General features: G+C 39.9%; 2 protein-coding genes across 6 annotated transcripts in view; one reads left to right on the top strand and one right to left on the bottom strand.

Moving 5' to 3' along the window:
- The window catches only part of LOC309814619 (uncharacterized protein), a 55,474-nt gene extending 39,390 nt beyond the window's left edge, over window positions 1-16,084 (bottom strand). The window contains exons 1-8 of the mRNA XM_082640612.1: window positions 15,978-16,084; window positions 11,978-12,157; window positions 8,608-8,727; window positions 7,160-7,288; window positions 6,520-6,637; window positions 3,778-3,920; window positions 2,896-3,060; window positions 2,179-2,579 (exon numbers count right to left, since the gene is read on the bottom strand). Coding sequence (XP_082496738.1) covers window positions 2,179-2,579; window positions 2,896-3,060; window positions 3,778-3,920; window positions 6,520-6,637; window positions 7,160-7,288; window positions 8,608-8,727; window positions 11,978-12,148 — 1,247 coding nt within the window. The 5' untranslated portion in view covers window positions 12,149-12,157; window positions 15,978-16,084. The remainder of the gene's footprint in view (window positions 1-2,178; window positions 2,580-2,895; window positions 3,061-3,777; window positions 3,921-6,519; window positions 6,638-7,159; window positions 7,289-8,607; window positions 8,728-11,977; window positions 12,158-15,977) is intronic.
- SERPINB3 (serpin family B member 3) overlaps window positions 1-22,247 on the top strand; it is an 80,491-nt gene that overhangs the window by 23,942 nt on the left and 34,302 nt on the right. For all 5 annotated transcript variants that reach the window (XM_082640231.1, XM_082640227.1, XM_082640229.1 and 2 more), the window contains exon 3: window positions 7,481-7,576. The gene's annotated coding sequence lies outside the window, so the exon portion shown is untranslated. The remainder of the gene's footprint in view (window positions 1-7,480; window positions 7,577-22,247) is intronic.

Genomic DNA, 22,247 nt, shown 5'->3' with positions numbered 1-22,247 from the left:
CCGCAAAAAAAAAAAAAAAAAAAAAAAAAATACTCTTAATGCAATGAAATATCAAGAACATCATCAAAAACAAAAATAAAATAATTAAAACTACAAGAAGCAAGAATTATCTTGACATCAACTTTCCCATCCGCAACTTTGGTGCTGGGAGATGATAAAATTGTGCCCTTAAAGTGCTGAAGAATGCTTTGAACCTAGAATTCTATCCTCGTGCTCTAATTCAATAATCATGGTGAAATATGAATATCTTAAGACTCACAACAATTCAGAAAGTTACTACTTATCGCATTGCTGAGTGAATTATTAAAGTACATTTAAAATATGAATCTAAGAGTAAGTAGGAGAATGCAAGGAAGAACCCCTAATTTTCAAGAACGTCTGATTTAGAGGAAACAAACCACAATTCAAGCCTTAAAGAATTATGAGAATAATTTTCTGGGGCTCCATGTTGGACCAGCTGACAGTGAGACAGTTTTATTACTGACAAAGAAAATAATCGTTATCACTAGTGTGTATTAAGTACTGTACATGCTAAGCATTCTTTTAATTGCTTGTTCTGTATGAATTCATTTTACCATCACAGAAACCTTATGAGAAAAGCATTGTTTTCCCTAGTTTACACAGAAAGAAGACTGAAGCATGAGGAAGCATCATTTCCCGGCTTGTGGTTAAATGACTCATAAGTGTTAGAACTGGGATTTGGATGCAGTTAAGTCAATGTCCTGAGGTTACCTTTTTAGCCACCATGCTCCAGTAGGTCACCCATCCCTGGCTTTCATCGTAGGGACGGTGACGCCCGGAATACATTTCCAGGATCCAGCCACACTTCTGCAGCCAGAATCTGCAGCCAGCTCAGCTCCCTTAAACCTCAGGTCTTCCTTCGTTCTTAGGACTTAAATTATGTTCTTCTCTGATCCACTCAAAAGCATTCAGTGCTATTTGAGGAAAACACACTTAGGTAATGTTTCCCATTGTATGTTGCCCTTCTGCTCTTGAGCCCAGTTCATCTCTACCCCTCTGAACGCTCACCTCAGTCAATGATTATGACCTTGATTCTATGTCTGGACCACTAGACTTGGTGTTTATTCCTGATGTCCTTGAGGTTTGAACACAGGTGTCCCCAAAGGACTCTGACCCAAACTATTCTTTTGAATTGCTATACCTTTTGCTGCTGTGAGAAGACAGCTCTAATCCATTTTTCCCATAACTCCATCCCCCCCCCGCCAACATTGGAGCTCCTTGCAAGATGGTGGCTTATTCCTTTGGCTCCGTTTTTTGTCCTTTTTTTTTTTAATTGGAGTATAATTGCTTTACAATGTTGTGTTAGTTTCTGCTGTAGAACAAAGTGAATCATCTATATGTGTACATGTATCCCCATATCCCCTCCCTCTTGCGCCTCCCTCCCCGCCACCCCCATCCCAGCCCTCTAGGTCATCACAGAGCACTGAGCTGAGCTCCCTGTGCTATACAGCAGCCTCTCCTTTGGCTCCTTTATTCTGTTTATTTTTTCTTGGTTCTCACAAATGAGCCATGATTCCTGATTCCTGAGAATCAAGATAAACAGGTCTTATGACCTAAAGACCTAACAGAATGACAACAAACAAATAGTTGTGTGGAAACATGTCTATTTTTTATATATTCACAACCTTCCATAAGTTACAGACACATCGATGTGATACATAATGCTAGAAATGCACGCCACATATATTTTCCTGTTCAATGCTTTCTTCTAGGTTTCTATTACAGAAGGGCCTGGAAGGACACCTGCGTGTCCCTCATTATAAGAACAAATAAGTGCATTTCCTTAGAAAGAAAAATAAGTGATGACATGCTTCTGTAACTGTATCAGCTACACTAGACAGTGAACAATAATAAAAAGCCATTATATAAAATAATAAATAATACAGTAAAAGGTAATGCTATAAAATAAACTAAGAGTAAGGAAGAACTGAATGAGATATCATCCCATTTTAGGAGACCACATGATTAATAGGGTGGTAATGTTGTGACTGACAGATGTCAAGCTACTTCTGTATTTGTATTCACTGTGTAATAGAAGTTGTTCAGAAAAACAGAAATATGTACAGAAGGTTGCTAAAGTTTTGGCCCTTAGGGCAATTCTGAGGCTTATACCTCACATTACAACATCCTGTGCAGAAACGGAACCTTTCAATTTAGGGTGAGGCAAATCTGCCAAAAAAGAGGATGCTCTTGGTTTTCTTGTGCATGATAAAGAAGAGGAAAGGATGGTCTGCCACAAACTTTGGGCCTCGATGGCCAGTTCTCCCTGACAAAATGGCCCCAGTGCCAGCAGCTGCTTCAGTGCCCTCCTCGTTCAGATCCACAGAGGCTTGATGGAACACTTTAGACAGAAACAGGTCATTCTTTTCCGACATGCCTAAGAAATTGGCTTGGCCCTGGCTGAAGGCATCATCCATGCCCATGCTCATGAGAATGGACTTGAGTTCATAATGCTCTTCTAATTTGAACCGGGGGACATACACCTCCACATCGTCCTCAGCCATGGTGTCTTCGCTGAGCCACTTGTTGAGTTTGTCATACGTGATTTCACTTTCCAGCTACAAATCCAAAAGCAAAACCAGTGAGTGCTTCGCAGAGGAGGAAAACAACTTCTAATGTTAGCAGTCAGTGACTTTAACTTCACTATAGTGTGGGTGATATTAAAATTTACTAGTGTGGGAAAAATTTTGCAAGAAAGTAGCATGTATGACATAAGTTTAAGCCTTTGAATGAAAGTGTGAGACCTGGCACTGTTCCTCTCAACCAATTCACATATTTCCGTGAGAAACTGCACACCATTTCCCAAGTTGTAGACATATGCCAAGGTAAGTTTAGCCCCAGAAGTTTAAAACAATGGAACTTGGAATGCCTTACCAACTCCAAGCCAGTAGAACATTCAGCAGTTCTATCTGGAAGCAACAGGAACATACTGACACACCCAGCATAGGGCAGTTCTAGAATCTGGACCTTTAGGTCTTCTATGTATCCAATGTTCAGCTTTTTGTGCAAGAACATCATCTGTACTTCTTTGTGCTGAGTCTAAAATTATTAAAAAGTAAAATATGAAAGTAAATACTAAGATGTCAAAAGATTTACAATCAGACGTAAAAGAGAAGGGGTTCTGCTTTCGTGCTGAAGAACTATGTTTCTAAAAATCAACAAAATAAATTATTTGGGGCTTCCCTGGTGGCACAGTGGTTGAGAGTCCGCCTGCCGATGCAGGGGACGCGGGTTCGTGCCCCGGTTCGGGAGGATCCCACATGCCACGGAGCGGCTGGGCCCGTGAGCCATGGCCGCTGAGCCTGCGCGTCCAGAGCCTGTGCTCCGCAACGGGAGAGGCCACAGCAGTGAGAGGCCCACGTACCGCCAAAAAATAAATAAATAAATAAATAAATAAATAAATAATTTGTACACCCTGACATTGGCTCTGATCTATTTAGCTTTTTCAAGGTTATACCCATTAGTAATAAGATGGACAATTATAATAATACTGAAACATTTGTTGAGTACCTACTAGGGGCCAAGAACTCTGCAAACTCTCGTTGAATCCTTACAACAATATTTTGAGTTGGATATTATTATTAATCTAGTTTGACAGATCAAAAAATGGAATAGAGTCAATCAACTATCCAATGTGCATAACTATAACTAGCAAATTATGTACAAGTATCAGTGAGTGGTCCCTAACTTTTCTTTCTCTATTTTGTCAAAGGCCCTAAAATATATGTTAAGAAAATCTGTCTCATTGTCTCGTACCAAGTTCACACGGAAAGGATAAAGCCTGTTTAATTTCTTCTGAAATGGAGTTTTCCAATTTCCTTTGAAGTAGACAGCATTCACCAGGACCATCTTGGTCTCTGCATCTATAGAACCTTCAGGTAACAAGTTTGGGATTTTGCCTACAGAAAATATGATATATGTTTAGGTTTCATGATTAAGAACTGTGAAGTTATCATGATTTCTTGAATCTTTTGAGTCACCATCAAACTCAGCATCCACATTTATCAAACTCTGCAGAGATGTTGCTCTTCAAGCTTAAGTTTTTCTCTCGATTTACCTAAATCATAAGTAAAACTGAGACCAAATTTCTGAGGTTTGCAAAATCCAAGAGAAAATGAAGTAATGCAATTAAGGTTTAGAATTACTATCAGACTTGGAAAAAAATGTTAAGTTCCTTTTATACTCTTTCTCAAAGTTTTGTAGTGGTATGAAGTTAGCTAATTCAGATGGGAGTGGAAAAGAATCACTTAAGGAACATAATAGTGCCTTTCCACAGTACATATGTCACTAGGGCTCCTTCAAGATCTGGTCTAGACAGTCTATCATCTGACCCATTCATTGACCCAAAAACAGTTTTTTGGAAGTTGTGCTAGACCTACACCAGGAGTAGCACAGATTCACGAAGTGAGAAAGGAAGACTTGTCCTGGTGGGACTGAGAATATTGGAAGAGAGATTCTAAATCAGTCAGGAAACAATGTGTGATAAGTTCTGTAAGACAGCTAAAAACGCAGAGAACTATGACAACACAGAGAAGGGAGTAAACAAGTGAGGAGTCAGAGAAGGTTCTCAGAAATGATAACATCTGAGCATGATTTTTTTTTATAGTTGGTTTAAGAAACAGGCCATTTATGGTGAATACCTGCTCTGCAATGTTTCAACCACTAAATACATTATTTAATCCTCACAACTACTCTAGTAGGTATTATTATTGTCATTTTATACAAATGAACACCATAGTAAGAGAGATTAGCAACCCTCCCAAGGTGGCAATGCCTGTCAGCTGGTCAGAATTCCACCATCTTCCATTCCTACTGACAGAAATAGGACTCGAACAAAAAGGTCACTGTAGTCTGACCAGCTTCAGTATAGTCATTCAGTATTTCTATTCAATATATCCCTCAGGGAATTAAAATTCTTGGTTACTGCAGAAATCTACTAGGACTTTATTTAACTCTGTAATGCATATGGAAAAACTACTATTTGATCCTAACAAATAAAACAGAAATTGTCTCAAATTATTATAAAATTTTCTAAAACAATCAGCCCGAATGACTACTTGGCATTTTGGCAATTCCACTGATTGATTTACAGCCATTCAACACAAATGCTTAAAGAGAAGAGAAATTCTTGCTGTTCTCAAAAAAGCAAGACTTTCATGTGTCTCTTTAACTTTGCGATACCTTTTTACTTTCACTTCTGTTAATCTTCACTTTCTCTGCTTCATTTTTGTCAGTGGTGTGTCAGTATTTTACAGCAGTAATTTAAAAATCTAGAAATGAAGAACTAAAGTAGATCAACTATTTTCAGAGAAACAAAACAATTTTTAAAAATTCTATAGAACTTAGTTCATGTGTTTTTTCCACTGTGGTAACTAAGAAACCAAGATACCACACTATGGCTTGAAACAGTGTTTTAAACACAGGAGGTAAATGAAAATCCGTTTTTTGCATTAAGTTAACAAACACTTTAAACATCCAATTGAAGAATTCCAGAATTAGACTAAGGCTCAGAAGAAGAGGGAACCCCAGCTTCACTACTAACAGGTAGTGGGATTTTGGATGGGCATCTAAGGAAGAAAAAAAAAAAGGTCACGAAGAACCTAGGGGCAAGATGGGAATAAAGACACAGACCTACTAGAGAATGGACTTGGCGATATGGGGAGGGGGAAGGGTAAGCTGTGACAAACTGAGAGAGTGGCATGGACATATATACACTACCACATGTAAAATAGATAGCTAGTGGGAAGCAGCCACATAGCACAGGGAGATCAGCTTGTACTTCGTGACCACCTAGAGGGGTGGGATAGGGAGGGTGGGAGGGAGGGAGACGCAAGAGGGAGGAGATATGGGAACATATGTATATGTATAACTGATTCACTTTGTTGTAAGGCAGAAACTAACACACCATTGTAAAGCAATTATACGCCAATAAAGATGTTCAAAAAATAAAATAAATTTTTAAAAATTAAAAAAAAAACAGAATTAAGGACATGCATTACAAAGGTAGAAGTAGCTTAGACAATCCAGGAGAGATGAAGCAGAGACCAAAAGAACTTGACAACATACTGACTCTGAAGGTGAAACAGAAGAAAGAGTTAAAACTTTATGATCCCTCCTTTTTCCATTGCTAGGATTCTCACACCAATTACTCATTTGAAGGTCACGCCTTTTTTCTTCGTTTTTGTCCACAGTAGACACAGAGTCACAATTATTTCAATACTGATATTTCCTATGTTAGAAAAGAGCTGTCTCCTCTTATATTCTATTCTAAGGTAATATCCAAAATCAGATTATTTAAGTACTGAATATATGTCTTCTATTAGTAGACCTCAATTATTTTTTTCTCACTTAAAACACCACGTGGCTCAACAAGAATCAGGTTACATTAAGCAAAATAACTAAGGTTGGGAGTAAGGGTTAAGTTCAAGGATGGTTTTTTAAAAAATACATGAGCTTTCTAAGTAGAAAGAAGAGCAGAAACTACTTCCTTGGTTTTACCTTTGGTTTGAGTCTTCACCCAGGAATTAATCTTTTTTCTGACGTCTTCTGCACATTCTAGGAAGTCAACTGCCTGGGGTTCTGTAGAGTAATATTTCTTGGAGAGCTGCATGTATCCCTTTAAAGCAAAAAAAAAAAAAAAAAAAAAAAAAAAAGACGAAGTTTACGTAGAATATATACTGAACAAGCCTTGGTGTAATTATAAATTACAGGCTTCCTGTCAGGACTGGGGAGCCTGAGGTAGGGGTAGGGGTGGAGGTTGGCTAGGGGGGCTGATGATATGTGTTCTCTTGACCTCCACCCCCAACTCCAGTCCCAATTCTATTTGCTCTCCTGCATGCTTTGCATTATGACCACTGGGTACAAGGGGAGAAGTTGGGTGTGGGGATAGAGGCTCTGGAAATCAGCTGTGCACTTCCTGACTTATGACTTACAGGTGGGAATTTTGCAGCAGGGCGAGAAAGCACCCACAGAGGGAGCATAGGGATAGCTGCATTGGATAGTGTCCAGTGGCCTTAGGGGGTCTAAGGGAACCCATGTGAAATTCTGACTCTCTCAGCATGAATAAGAGAGAACAGCTTTAAAACTGACCTCCTTGTAAGTTTGGGGCCCTGCCATTTAAATCGCAGGTTTCACTTACTTCCTTGAATCTTGAAGACTTATCGCCAAACAGCTTATTGGCACTTTCCAATAAATACTCCCCTGTGGACGTGTTCAGGGCGGAGCTGAGAGAACGGAAGGATGAATGGATTGTGTCTACAGCTTTTGCCTTAAACAGAAAGGAGAGATTCTCTTTATATAACTCAAGACTCCTAAACAAGATATTTCTTAAGCAGTGGTATTTTTTCCAGTACGTCAATAAAATGCTGTATTAAAATATACTTTTTTCTGGCACTTTAGAGGAATCTCTGAGGAAATACTCTTGATATGGATAATCAGATAATTTTTTTATTTGTTTCAGATTTTACTGTGCCTATGGATTGGATTTAACCGTGAAGTAACCAAGATCCTAGAAGAAAGTCAGGCTCCTTCTACAGTTTCCTAAACTACAAAGTCGGTAAGCAATTTTTGTTATATTAAAATGTTGCCTTAGAAGCGTTCTTTAAAAAGTTCATATAACTTCTGCAAGTACCATTTTATAATTAAGGGGTAGTCTGTGAGTGGAAAATCTGGGGTTTAGAAAGCAGGAAATTGAGGGAAATTCCAATCCCCAACCTGAAGTTTGTAAGCAGGATGACACACACAGGGCTTAGTCACAGCAGCGCCTGGGTGAAGCAGAGGTCAGAGCCCTGCAGATGGACCGCCAGCCGTCCATTCAGACCTGGCAGAATCTCCATGTTGAAGGGGCCCTTTTCCCCTCCTAAGTCCATAATTCCCTGGCTGACAGGCAGATGGAGCATCAGCATTCCCAAGAAGAAAGCTATGTGGGGTATCTCCCCATAACCTGACTTAGGAGTGTGATTGTGGAAGTTGTTTACCCATAGGAGCGCATCTACGCCCAGCTCCTACAATGTAGCTGGATGTGATGTTTAAGGAAATGGAGTATTGGGAAAAGAAATGACTACGTGAGATAGATTAGCTGAAGAGATTAGATAGATAGATAGATAGATAGATGATAGATAGATAGATTGATAGATGATAGATAGATAGATAGATCATAGGAGATAGAAGGGGAGGACATAAAGGATATTCGAGGGTCAGTGACCTTTCATGAAGTCACCAAGCCTGGCCTTCTCCATTCCTCAATTACTTGTCACCCCTTACTCTGGAAATCTGCATCTATGCATGTGTATTCTAGGAGTCTCTACAATGGCATTAGAATAAATTATACATACCCAACGAATGGCAGAGCGGGGTGATAGAATTTAGAAATAGTCTTGGCCTGGAAGTCGTGAAGTCTGGATTCTACCCGGGCTCTGCCCTTACTTATCAGAGTAGGATATTTACTCAAGGACTGTGAGCCTTAGTTTTCTTTCTATGAATGAGGGAAGTTGTACTAGGTTCCTTCCCTGTCTAATACTGTGATTTTAAGACAAGAATATTCTGGAAATAAACTACAAAAGAAATAGAAATGGATGAATCAGATACCTGCAAAATAGCATCAGGATAAGTGCCCTTCTGGATCTTCTGTGTGAATTGACAACTGGTGAAGATCTCTTGGGTGTCTGGAGTGACTTTGTGGTCTCCAACTTTGTTAAACTGAAGCACCTACAATTGGAATTCCAGAGAATTGGGTACATTTTTCTGCTACATTACTTAACTTTTAAACCAATGGCTATCAAGTACCTCTTAGTGGCCCTACGTCTCGTTTCCTGCCTTTGTGTATGGCAACAAGCATAGATGCTCTTCATACGTAGCGTGTGTCAGCCAGCGGAAATTTCCTTCACAGGACTCAGCACAAACTATTTTATACTAATTGATATGCTGGCCATTTTGACAGCATATTGTTATGATGAGATGATTTATAACCTCTAAATTATCTAAATTATAACCCAACCCATAAGTTGCCTTGAAAACATGCCAGTAGTTTGAAGGAAGCAATAAGGTTAACTCCCAACCTTGTATCTCTCTCTTCAGTGGCCTTATATATTGCACACTTCTAACCTGTCAAAAACTACAAGCCACAGCTAGCTTCAACATAAAAGCAGGTCACTCAATATTACAGGGATCACCTGAAATACTTGCACATACCTTATTTACACATAAAGAAATCCCACACATCTGTCCATGTGGGGGGCAAGTGGCAGAGGTAAGATGACAGTATGAATCTCTTTATGTTGTAAGTGGCAGATCCAGATAACATTGAAGCTGGTAGGTGCACACTGGCCCCGGGAGGGGCCTCAGGTCCCCTCCCCCAAACTGTAGCCTTCCCAGCCTGGCTCAGCCAGTCTCAGCACCCCCGAGCCTGGCCCTGCTACCCACCCACTCCCACCTCCAACATCCTTTGGGTCCCAACCCCGTGGGGTCCCAGGTGAGGAGAAGCTTATTGGTAAATGGATCCATGGTAGACGTTCTGCTAAGGAAGGAAAGGCAGGTTTGTCCAGCAGGTGGTGAACTTCTAGGCTGGAAGGAGAGGTGTTAGGATTTGTGGGGTCTCTCTCTGCTCTTCAGATCACACGTTATAAGTCTTACCTAATACTCCTTGTAAAGAAGTGGTCTGACTCTGCCGCCATGTAAGGGAAGAATATTTCATGTAACAGCTTCTCCGGTTGTCCTCCCTTTTAAGGAAATTGATGGGGGCTCGGGGCTAGCACTAAAGGCCTCCTGAGTCACTGCGAGAGTCCCTGCAGGAGCGGGGGATGTGAGGTGACCCGGGGCCATGCTGAGGGATGCACCCTGCCCAGAGAGGCGGCTTGGCCTGGGCAGGTCCGCGGCCTTACACTAAAGAGAAGAACTGGCAAAAATACAACTGCTGATCTCACATCGCCTGTGCTCTGTAGGAGTTTATCCCTTCTACTCATTACTTTATTCCATTACAACTATGTCACCTTTACCAACTGTATCAATTCCCAACTGTGTGGCCTCTTCTTGCCCTAAATTTCTCATTTCTATAAAAGGACTATGGTAATCAGAGCACCTACCTCACAGGATTTTGTATTCTGTGGGTAAACTCTAAAACGTTCTTAGAAAGGTGCCTGGCTAGGGCACTGTGTCAGCTATGATAACTTTTAGTTCCACCACGTGCTTCTCCTATTCTCTCTAATCTTCACACCCATCTTGCCGGTTACGCATTTTCATTCTCCTTTTAAAAATAAGAAAACTGAGGCTCAGAGAGTTGAAATGCCTTCCCTCACACACCTGGTAAATGGCAAAGTCACCACCCAAACACAGGCAGGTCTGCCCCCCAAATCCGTGCTTCCTCCTCCAACCAAAGAGCTTCTCCTCTTTTTTAGTAGGGAATTAACCAAATTTGCCTTTGAATTTTAAAATCTGCCCATGCAGCACAGTTACAAGAAAACTATATAAACCCCTTGTCCCATGTGCTGAAAGCACCTGCCAGACACAGAAAAGCTGTGTTGTGCCGAGTGACCAATAAGTTAATTTTCCTTTCGTATCAAAATCACATTTTTTACTTTACGTACCTAGAGCACTTCATTTGGCATTTGTCCTCAAAGAAATATTGCTTCTGATGCCTTTACATCTAAAAAATGAAGACCCTGACGTTTTCTAAAGTTTTTAATAGAGTTCACTGCACTTATTCTTTTCAAGGCAAAGAAAATAGAGGGAAGGAGTTTTGCAAAATGTTGCTGCTCTCAGACCTGAGCAACTGGGTTTTCTTGTAAGTCTTGATGTTTAAACTGCCACAAACTCAGGGAGTGACACTTCCATCCCTTTTCCTGCTGCAGTGAGATAGGCCAACACCCCCTGTGAGCCACTCCAAACAAGACCCATCTTAAATGGGTCACCGTGTACCTGGAAGGAGATATCCATCTATCTATATACACACACGCAGGTGCAATTCTCCTGGGAAAGTCAAAAGTAGCCAGCAGCATTTTGGTGTGGCTGAAAACAGAATCCAGTGTTTGTGAGAAACCAGAGCCTGTACTTAAAGCATTCAATTTTAATGTTTGTACATACGGGAATAGGAAAGAATTTTAATTATATATTACTTGGTCTGGTCACTGACCCGGGAAATACAGGATCATGTGAATTTTAATGGTGCTGAATTCATCCCATAGGACCATTGCCATGTACAGTTGTAGTACTTCGATATATTTCCATGGCCCCAGACTTAGTGAAAGGGTCCCCTGACTGAGCTGGTGTCAGCTTCCTTCACCAAGGAAGGAAGCCAGTGGCCTTAACAGAAATAGCTCACAATGCTGTCCCACACCCTGTCCACCTTGACTTTGAGGACTGGCCATGATGTCAGCCCCATGTTGTTGACATGAACTCATGGGGTTGAGAATGTTGGCTGAGGTCCTCTGAAGTCACACTGCTCTCTGTGCATCTCCCAGAGTGCGGAGATCACGGGTCTGGGATATTTTTTCCCTTGGTGACACTCTCTTAAAACCACTAGAAGGAATTCTTTACATGAATGGAAGGAAGCTGAGCTAGGAGGGCAGAAACCAGAAGAAGCCCTGGGAAAAGTGCTTCATTCCCATCGCCACTCTCCCCACTATGTTAAATGACACTTGTCTTAAAACCAATAGAGATAAAGCTTGCAAGTACTTTGAAAAATATAAGCATTATACTATCAAATATAAGACGTTGTCACTATTAACCCTTTCTAACCTTGCAGGATAAGAAATTCTGGTATGCTTTCTGCTATATCTACCACTGAGGGTGTTTGTGGTTTGGCTGTTTTATAGATTTGAATCTAAGGAACTTGTGTTGTAATGGCTTGTGATGATTGCTGACCTTGTTAGAGTCGAGATGTCTCAGGCATGTAATCAGAGCAACTCTACAATTCAGTTCAGGAATCGTTCTGTTCTAATTTGGAACTTTAACAGAAACTCACTTTGGCCATCTGGTCTGCAGTGTTGCCCCTGGCACCCAGGTAGATCATGGCCATGGTGGAGGAGATGCTCCATGGAGAGAAGAAGAGATTCTGGGTGGCAGCACTTGTATTTGCCAGATGGCTGAAGAAACTGAGGGCAAAGATTGTGTTTGCCTTGTAAAGTTCTTCCATTGTTTCAACCTAGAAGGGAAGTGAGGGGAAAAAAGGAAACAGCTCTAAAAGATGACTCAGCATTCTGAGTGATGTCAGCAGAGCAGCACAGGCTGTACCCTGCACGGGGCAGGGGTTCCCTCTCTAGTCTCCTTTCATCCAAGAGCATGAGGTAGAGCAGGGACAGCGTCATCGTGATCCTGGGACCTGTGCAGCTACAAAGGGTCCCACACTCAGTACGATGCACGGCTACCGCAACCTTGCGATTCTTAATAGTTTTAAACAAAGGGCCCTGCATTTTCCTTTGCACTGGCTACTGCAAATGATGTAGCCAATCCTGAGGTAGAGGGAACAGTCACGTGATGAGTAGTGACACTCCGCGTCAAAATAATGATAATAACAGCAATAACGATAAATAGCCTTTATCGAAACCTTACTGTACAACAGATGCTGTTTTAAACATCTCACCTGTACTAACCAGTTAATCTTTATGGAAACCCTATGAGGAAGGCATTGCTATTCCTGTTTTACAAAGGAAGAAACTACTGCCCAGAGAGAAGAAGAAAAGTGACCAGTGTCACTCGACTATAAGGGGCAGGACTGGTAATTGAAGGTGGTAGGTGGGTAGCCAGCCTCCAGGGTCATGTTCTCTGCCTCTGTGTTGTACCCACAGATACACACCACACACACACACACACACACCCCCCACAGGCAAATACGTGCATATTCAAATGTATGCCACGCGCATATATACTCTGGTTGACACCAATGGAGATGGTCATACTTCTTTCAAATTCCTTGCTTCTAGAAGTGACCTAGACTCACTGTTTGAGAGTGGGCATTTTTACACAGCCCTACCTCGCATACCTGCACCCCTCCACTCACACACACCATAGCCTTTCTACCAAAGCACCCCCTGAGCTGAGCAGTTCATTACTGGGAGAGCTGGAAAGGCCCCCTTCTCCCACCATCCCTAGTAGGGAAGTCAATGCCAGGTCCCATTGCAGGGGTGGTCCCGGGGCTATGGAACACATACACACACACACACACACACACACACACACACCCCATCCACCATCTGAAGATAAATAACAGACACGCCCTCCATGACCTAAGTCTCCGCATGCAGCCAAATGCTTCGACACACCTGTTGATTCTGGCCAACAAACTGTATCTTATGCTTTTGTAACAGCTTAAAACACACCTGCAATTACCACAATCTATAAATATACCAAGCGACGCTGACACTCATCATCCCACAGGAAACCTTCTTGTGACAGTGGCTGGGGAGCTGCCCCATGCCCCATGAGGCATGTCCTGCAGCTCTTTAGGCTTGGGCTCACTCAGCAGGGACTCCACGGCTCACATCTCCCTAATCCATGGGTATTTTATGTGAACACTTGGTTCACCAACATTTCTTTTGAAGAAAGTGATTGCAATTTGCATCAAAATTTCTTATGGGAAGTACCACTCAATTGTATTTTTTCAAGACAAAATAGTAAATTAAGTAAAACTTATCCCCAAAACTCTCTCATGTCTTCTTGTCTCCTTTAATATTTAATATTCATGGGATCTGTATGAGGTAGATCTTAGGATCTTTACTGTATAGGTTACATCCTGATGCCCAGAGAGGGTAAGCAACTTGTATAAGGTCACAGAGTTTGTATGTAATGGTGCAGGGATTCAAGCCCAGGTCTGCTTCAGAAGCCCACTCTATCCAATGTCGCTCGCTGCTTTACCTGCTGATGTTTAACTTCACTGCTGTGTGTAAGAGTTTAGGCCAATTACTAGTTCGAGAAATGCTAGAAAGAGGAAATAAAAAGAGGAAGGAAGCAAGTTTGTAATACTCCTAGAAGGCTTATTAAGTTAAAAAAATAAAATCACTATTTTTTTCTCTTGCTTCATCACTGAGATTAGATTACCTTGGGTGGCTCAGAAATTTGTTTTCTCTTCCTTCTACAGTTTAAAATCATCTTTATGGTGAGTTAGTCCTGGGTAGATCCTTTTTTGTAAATTATCTCAGTAACATTTCAGAAACAAACTGAGAATAATATAAATAAATATTTCTCTATTGTGTGAAAAAATAAATAAGGGATCAGAGCCAGAAAAATAAATGTAGGCCTCTCCTATACCTAATTCTTTAAAACGACCGCCATAGTCTGTCACTTTGACACTAACAAACTTTAAGTGTCAAGACAAGCTATCAGAGAGGGCTTTTACTGCCACATTAGGATTTCAGTTGACTGTATAAAGAAAAAAAAGTGAATTAGGACAGAATTAGATCATGCCAGATGCATGTACTTCTTTTAAAAGTAGTCTAAATTTTATCTTTAAGATAGGTACAATGAACAGCATTTAACATAAAAAATAATAGGTGTTGTCTGTATTGCAGTTACCACATTCCTTCAGCCTCACTGCTTTATTTAACTTGCATAATTACTTGCCCACTCAACCTAGTAATTCCTCTTACACCAATGAAAATATGACGATGTTGGTTGCACAGCTGGTTTCAAAGCCTAGATTGAATCTCAGCCTTCTGATTCCAACTCTAGCGCTTTTCCTACAGACCTTTCAAATAAGGTTTGAGAAGTTTATATTTTTAGAAATCCATGAATATATATATATATATATATATATATATATATATATATATATATATAGTGTCTTCTGAGTCTCTCACAAATCCACACCTTACATTTAGGTGAGAGTCTGCCTAAGACCATGTACAGCTGAATCACTGAGTGCCATCAGATAGCATAACCTCTTAGGGAGCACGTGTCGTGCATTTCTTAACGCCAGAGTTACACAACTTTATCAGCTTCTGGAGGTTATATTCCTAATCAACGTTGAATATTCTCTTTAGAAGAACGAACAGATGAAAAGCATATGTGGGCCTGGGCCCCACGATGTCTGTGTCCATTCCTGTAAAACAAGTTGACAGATGTGCCACTGAAACTTGGCACAGGTGACCAAGAACTTGGGAGGTGCCGCCAGAGCCACTACAACAGTCCCTCTGCTCGCTGGCATCGAAGGTTAGATTTCAGTTTGCTGTCGCATTTTAAATAATTGTTTTTGCAACGGCACAGTGCAAATATTCTGAAATTGACCACAAAAATTAATGAGAACACAGAGAAGACAGTAACTTCAAGGAAATTTCCCTTTCAAATTACCAAATTCTCCCCCCACAAAACTAAAGACATTTTCTGATATTTGATGACTTTCATAATGAATAATTGTTTGTCTATGGGGTATTAAATGATTTATTACTATTACTGAACTATTACTTCAGTCAATCCAGCAACTAATTTGGCTGATTTTTCCTCTTTCACTAGATTGACTGATTATTGAACTAAATTCAATAAAGGTATTTTGGTATTGAACTGACCCAACCCAGCTTCCTGCTTAATTTCTGATTGTTTCAGATTAAAAACTGAGTCATCTTTTTTCCTTTATTATATGTATACACAATTTGTAGATTACTTTCAGTTGCTAAATTAATATATTTTAATTGGTCTAGCTATTCTCATCAAATTCAGTGCCAAACACTAACTAGTAAAGAATATACACATTCTAAGCTGTTTGGTAAAATTGACATCACAACCTAAATGTACCTTTTGGTTTGATGAATGTTACATAGGCCTTTGCTGGCCTCTGAGATTGAAGATTAGGTCTTGCTATAAATTTAATTCAAATCTAGAACTAAAATATTCTCAAACAAACAAGAAAACACCAGTAAATTTTACCCATCTTCTTAAAACATCCCACATTTTAATTTTCATTATATTAATAATACCAGTGTGCAAAATAAAACCATCTTTCATAGAGATAGACATGGAAATGACTGAAATACCTGGTTATTCTCTGTCTGACAAGAAACGGTCCTCTGAGAGTTGTTAAGAGTTCAGTCATGGCAATGACTGGTTTTTATAAAGCTCTGCCCCTCCCACAGAGCATTTTCTTCTCTCTCTCTTTCTAATCTGTATCCTTTGAGTGACTCAACATTTTACTCAGAAAGGCATCATTAGGATAGAATTGCTTGTTTGCTAAGGCATCATTTAAGAAATTTGTTGGGAGGATGACGTCATCCAGAAACTTAAGAATTTGGCAATATCTACACATGGCTGTCAAAATTAGCTAAAACCTGTCAGCTCCTGTCTGTTCTTGTTCTCATAGTACCAAATTCTGCAATGTCCTTCTATCTTTTGACAAGGGTGGCCTGGGAGCTCTTTGCAATACTTAAAAGCAATGGAATCCTTTCTCTTTTGAATCTAGGCAGCCCCCAAGCAACGCTTTGGGAATGGAAAGAAAAAAAAAATACCACTTTTCTTCCTTATAAATTCTCTAGTTTAAACCGTCTTACATTTTCTCAAGCTATAATTTCCTATGTAATTCTGGGTTCCACCCTAATATCCTGTCACAAACCACACCCAAAGAACTTCTCGTTTGCCCTTCTTTAGAACATAGATCTTATGTTTAAACAATGAAAATCCACTGTGTACTTAAGTTGATTTTTAACTCTATAAATTATAGGTGTGAAGTGGAATTTGTGATGTCGAAAACATGATTCAGAAAATTCACTAGATTTTTAGATACAACCAAAGGAATTTGAGGAGCAAAAACAGATAAAAGATGTGCATAATGAAATAGAATCTGAGTCTGAAAATGTTCATATTGTTAGAGCTTATTGAAAAGTGTTTGCAACACATTGTAAAGATGGCTTCTCTACACTTTACTTTTTTTTATTGAAGTATAGTTGATTTACAATGTTCTGCCAGTCTCTGCTGTGCAGCAAAGTGACTCAGTTTTACTCATACACACATTCTTTTTTTAATATTCTTTGCCATTATGGTTTATCCCAGGAGATTGGATATAGTTCCCTGTGCTATAGAGTAGGACCTTGTTGTTTATCCATTCTCAGTGTAATAGTTTGCATCTACCAACCCCAAATTCCCAGTCGATCCCTCTCCCTCCCCACTTCCCCTTAGCAACCACAAGTCTGTTCTCTATGTCTGTGAGTCTGTTTCTCTTTAATAGGACAGGTTCATTTGTGTCATATTTTAGATTCCACATATAAGTGATATCATATGGTATTTGTCTTTCTCTTTATGACTTACTTCACTTAGTATGATAATCTCTAGTTGCACACTTTACTTTTATGCATAGCAGATCCTCATAGGGATAGGGATGAAAAGAAGTAAAGGCACCACGCTTCTTCTCGGCTGGTGTGGCGAGCTCCATGTCTATGCGTGAAGAGCTGAGTTGACAATCTGGAGTGTCTGCAAAACCAAGCCTGTGGGTCTGAGCCCTGTGTGGGCATCTTAGTTTGACCCTGGTCCATGAGCCAGATTTATCCTTACCTCGTCTTGTTAACATGAGTCTCTGGTCAAGAAGGAGTGAGTTGACTTACCCCAAACCCCTCATTATTATTAAAGGGACAATGAGATAGGTGCGTTCTTCAGAATATGTATGTGGCAGTCAAAAGCCAAATTATTCGATTTATTAATTTCTGGAAGATCTCAGGTCACATAAAGAAAAAGAGCTGGAATTCCACCTCAACAGTGACCTTTCAACTCCTAGCTTCCTCCGTTAGACCAAAGAAACCTTTCAGGCAGCCACTGACCCTTTTATAAGTTTTCACATCCCTTGGCACTCAGCCAGTTCTCTGTCTCAGTGAGTTCAGTAGATGCTATTGCTTTGTGGTCTAGGTCTCTCTCCCTTTTCGGTCTCAGTCCGCTGGAGGGCCCCCTCTGGCAATGTAACCAATTTATTCAACCATTTTTCAACCACACATAGGCAGCACAGCAGTCTGCTAAGCCAGTAGTGAACATACCTAGAACTTTAGCCACCCTTATCCCCACTGATCCAAATCTGTGAGGTTTGATTCACACCCCATAGCATCCATGAAATCCAGTCTGACTTCTACAAACCTCAGTGAACTCCTGCTACGTAGAACCGCCCCACTTAGAGTTGAACTTGCAACATAATATTGTATGATTATTAATTAATTAATAAATTGTATGTGTTCTAGCTGTTTCATCCAGGTTGGGCTTCTATCACTAACTAGATGATACTGTATACTTAATTCCCTTTTAGTAGCAAGAACAGTGCTGAGCATCAAGTGGGTACTAAATATTTTTTGATGAATAAGATTCGAAAACTCTCTAGAAAGACTTTAAAGTGTGGTGAGCAAAAGATGTGGATTCTGAGAGACTCAGAGAGGTCTGATTTGAAACCTCTTTCTGCCATTTACTAGTTGTATAATCTTGCACAAATTCCTCAGCTTCTCTGAGCTTTAATTTCCTAATATGCTGTGTGGCTGGTACTGTTTGTTGCCTGTGCAGGAGCAATCCATTTTTGCTGTCCTTCATCCTGATTTTTAGTATTATTCAGAGATTTCTTGATCTTGGAAAGAAGGACCTCGTTGCTGGTCTAGGGGGTGGATAGATAGCCCAGTTCTGGTCAGTGAGATGTGGGAGAAGTCTGCTGGGAAATGTTTGGGGAAATTTTTCCTTCCTGGTAAGAGGAGATATGGAAAGAGAACTTCCTATCCTACACCACCCCCTCCTACCCGACTTTGAGCAGGGCTGTGTGAGGATGTGATGCCAGGAAATGCTACAGCCATATCACACCCGTGCGGGAAGCCGAAAAGACTTGCAGAGATGCCAAACCAGAGTCCAGATATCAGAGAGTTGCTAAGCCAGTGCTGGATACCACCTACCTCCAATTTTTGCTCCTGTTGTTATAATTACATTAGATAATAAATAAATCTGTATTGTTTAGGCATTGTTAGACAGATTGGGTCCTCTGTCATTTACAGCCAAAAGCATTCCTAAAAGACACAGACTTCTGTGAAGAATGGCTGAGATAATGTCTGCCAAGTACTTAGCATATTATCCTTCATATGGCAAGTGCTCCATAGTGTTAGCTGTTGTAACAGAGTGCCCAGGTGTGGGAGTTGCTGCCCTGGCCTTGAATAGAGCAATTTTATGAGCTCAGCATCTGAAGAAAAGACATTCACACATCAAACAATTAGAGGAAGTTGTAAAAGGCAATAAACGATTCAGAGCTAAATTGAATGGTGCCAAAGGTAGGAAGTGTCATAGGGAAGAGGGGAAAGGATTGAAAATGTGTGTTAGGACCTCAAGGAAAGGGTTGAGATAAATGAAAAATTGACGATTGAAAAGCGAAGGCACTAAAATTACAAAGTGGGAAGCACACTGACTGGCTGTCTGAGATCTGCCTGGAGCAGTCGGTGTCTAGGGGACGGAGAGAGGAAAGATGATAGCATTTTACAGAGGGGTCTCTAATTCCAGACTGAGTTGAGAGCTAGTCTAAAGGCAGCTTACTGCAAACCCTCGAGAAGGGAAGTGACTTATAAAAAATGGTGTTTTAAGAAGAAAAATCTGGGAAATCTAGACAAGAAAAAACCCAAAGGATGAGACACCTCCTAGGATACCAATTAGAAAAGCACAGCTCCTACAAAGTGTTCCTAACTATTATAAAATATATAAGATTAGGCCTTCTCATAAGACTAGTTACCCTGAAATAGTATATGCGACAGTTGTAGGGCAGATCACTTCTATGGACGTAAAGAATAATGAAACGGAATGCGTTTCACCTTCGCGTTTTCTTATCTTGTAGGAAATGCGTATGAGATAATCTTAAGTGGAAAAAAGAAGGATATAAAATTATATATACAGTATGATATGAACTGTATGCATTAAATATGTGCAGAAATTCGACTTGGAAATATGTTAAAATGTAAATAGTGATATCTCTGGGTCATAACTTTATAGATGTTTATCATTTTTTCTCTTACTTTAAAATTTTTTTACATGTACTATAATAGGTATGCATTAATTTTAAAATCAGAAATACATTATCGATGTATCTATATCAAGGTGTTCATTTTCTTTCTTTTTTTTTAGAAGCCGTAAAAGAAAACTTTTGACTGCATATAATTTAAAAATGTTTAAAGTATAATGAGTGTTAGAAACAACCTAACAAAATTTTAAGAAAGAAACAGATGCTTACCAAATGTCAACTCCCCAAACAATTTATGAATCTATGAATTTAGGGCTAAATTTTAAATAATATGAATAAGTTAACAAGTGGTGTGATAGTTGATTTGATTAAGGTGCTCATTTTCTTCCCAGTAGCACTGCACTGAATTAGGTATAAAGAAGAAATAATTCCCAAAGTAAGAAAACGACTTTATGAATAAAGTTCTAATATTCTTCTATGGAGATAACCTACACTGTACTTTTTTTTGAAACACACATCCAACTGTGATTGAATAGCCCATGCAGTTAACTATTCAGTGTCTATCTCCCTGCTAGATGGTAAACACCGTGAGTGCCACAACCATGATAATCTTTCCCAGTGACTAGGATAGACACTGGGCTGATTGTTTTGCATTAAGCTTGCTAAATGACTTATTGATGCTCAGCGCATTGTAATGTCTTTCTGTTCTCCTCTCCACTTTGAATGAGCAAATACTAACACTTCCGTAATTACCTTTTCTATGTGATTTGCTGGTAGATGGGAAATATACAAATTAGAAAGATGTATCATATCTACCTCAGTAGTAATGTCATCACTGAAGTTATCCAAAGCATAATGTAACTGTAGTCAAAAAGAAAGTCCCTTTTTGACACAAAACTCCATATAATGGGACTTCCCTGGCGGTCCAGTGGTTAGGACTCTACACTTCCACTGAAGGGGGCACAGGTTTGATCCCTGGTCGGGGAACTAAGATCCTGCATGCTGCGTGGCACGGCCAGAAAAAAAAAAAAAAAAAAAAAAATGGCCCTGAAAGATAAGACATCATGCAGAGAGAGAAAAGACGTGGAGGAGAATTCCCCAACTTGAACACCCGCTGAACTCAGACACAGGAATGACTCCACCACATATCACCAGAACAAAAAGCACCCAGACAACCCACAAAATCATAAGAAGAATAAATTGTTAAAAAAGAAACAACTCCACATAGTAATCTTATTTTATTAATGACTTTCAGTTAAATATATTGTAACACTGTTTTTATACCAAAGATCATTAATACAAATTAGTCTTAGTGTTTAGACAGCCTGATTCACTCTAGAAATTTGAGTAGTTGTTGTGGGAGCAGGACCAAATGTATGCCACCAAATGTATGTAAAGGTAGCCACCTCTACAGTGTGAATTTGGGGTCACCTTGACTAAAACATCCTCCAACATATATTCCTTGAAATATCTTTCTCAGAGAATAAATATCTCCTTTTATAATTAGCAATAAAAATATAGCATGTTAATGCCTCTTGGAGAAATAATACATGTTTTGAAATTCCCGCAGAGAGGCTTTTGATGGAGTGGATGGAGAAGCGGTCAGGGAAGGAGTTTCAGTGTGTGTGAAGAGGAAAAGCAAAAGAATGAGGTGTTGAATGGGATTGGGCCTAGGCCACAGAGAGGGATAGTCCAAGTATCCAGGACAACAGAAAGCAAACCTCACCTATTTTAAGACGTTACCCTGGGCCAGCTATGAGTGTGAGATAGTTTGTACATGAAACAAGCTTTGTTAGGGAGAGTAACACCTCGTCAGGGTATCTTGTTACCAAGTGATAAACCCAACATGGATGCCATGGTTGGTAGAACGTGGGAGCAAATATCCAGTGTTCCATGATTCAGCTATTTGAGAAAGTCAGTCACCTTCTTAAGACTTGTCAGGACAAAAGCATGCAAAGAGAGACTGCATTTTCAGAACAGCCTCAGAATGCATCGTGAATCGTGAATTCACTCACCTTGCACACCAGGTGAAACTCTACTCTTAACCAAGACGCACTTCCTTCAAGGATCTAATGATATAACATTGCACGCATGTAGCCACAATTGCGTGCATCATTCAACTCTGTATTATCCTTGTGGATTATTTATGGATAAAGGGATATAGTATATTACTTAAAAACCTTAATTTAGTCTCTCTTTTATCTAGCATGTTCCTACTACATCTCGGTCAATGGTGTATGCCTAGTAAAAGTAACACGTTTCAGTGTTAACCTTCATAAAACATACATAGAAGATAAATAAGCACATCATCATTTAAGGCGTCAATTACGTTTGTTTTACACTTTTATGAATTTCT

The sequence above is a fragment of the Mesoplodon mirus genome (assembly GCF_964341445.2).
Source record: "Mesoplodon mirus genome assembly, chromosome: 13".
In the NCBI taxonomy this organism is placed as follows: Eukaryota; Metazoa; Chordata; class Mammalia; order Artiodactyla; family Ziphiidae; genus Mesoplodon; species Mesoplodon mirus.
The sequence above is the reverse complement of the archived record's forward strand: the minus strand, read 5'-3'. Positions and strand labels throughout refer to the sequence as shown.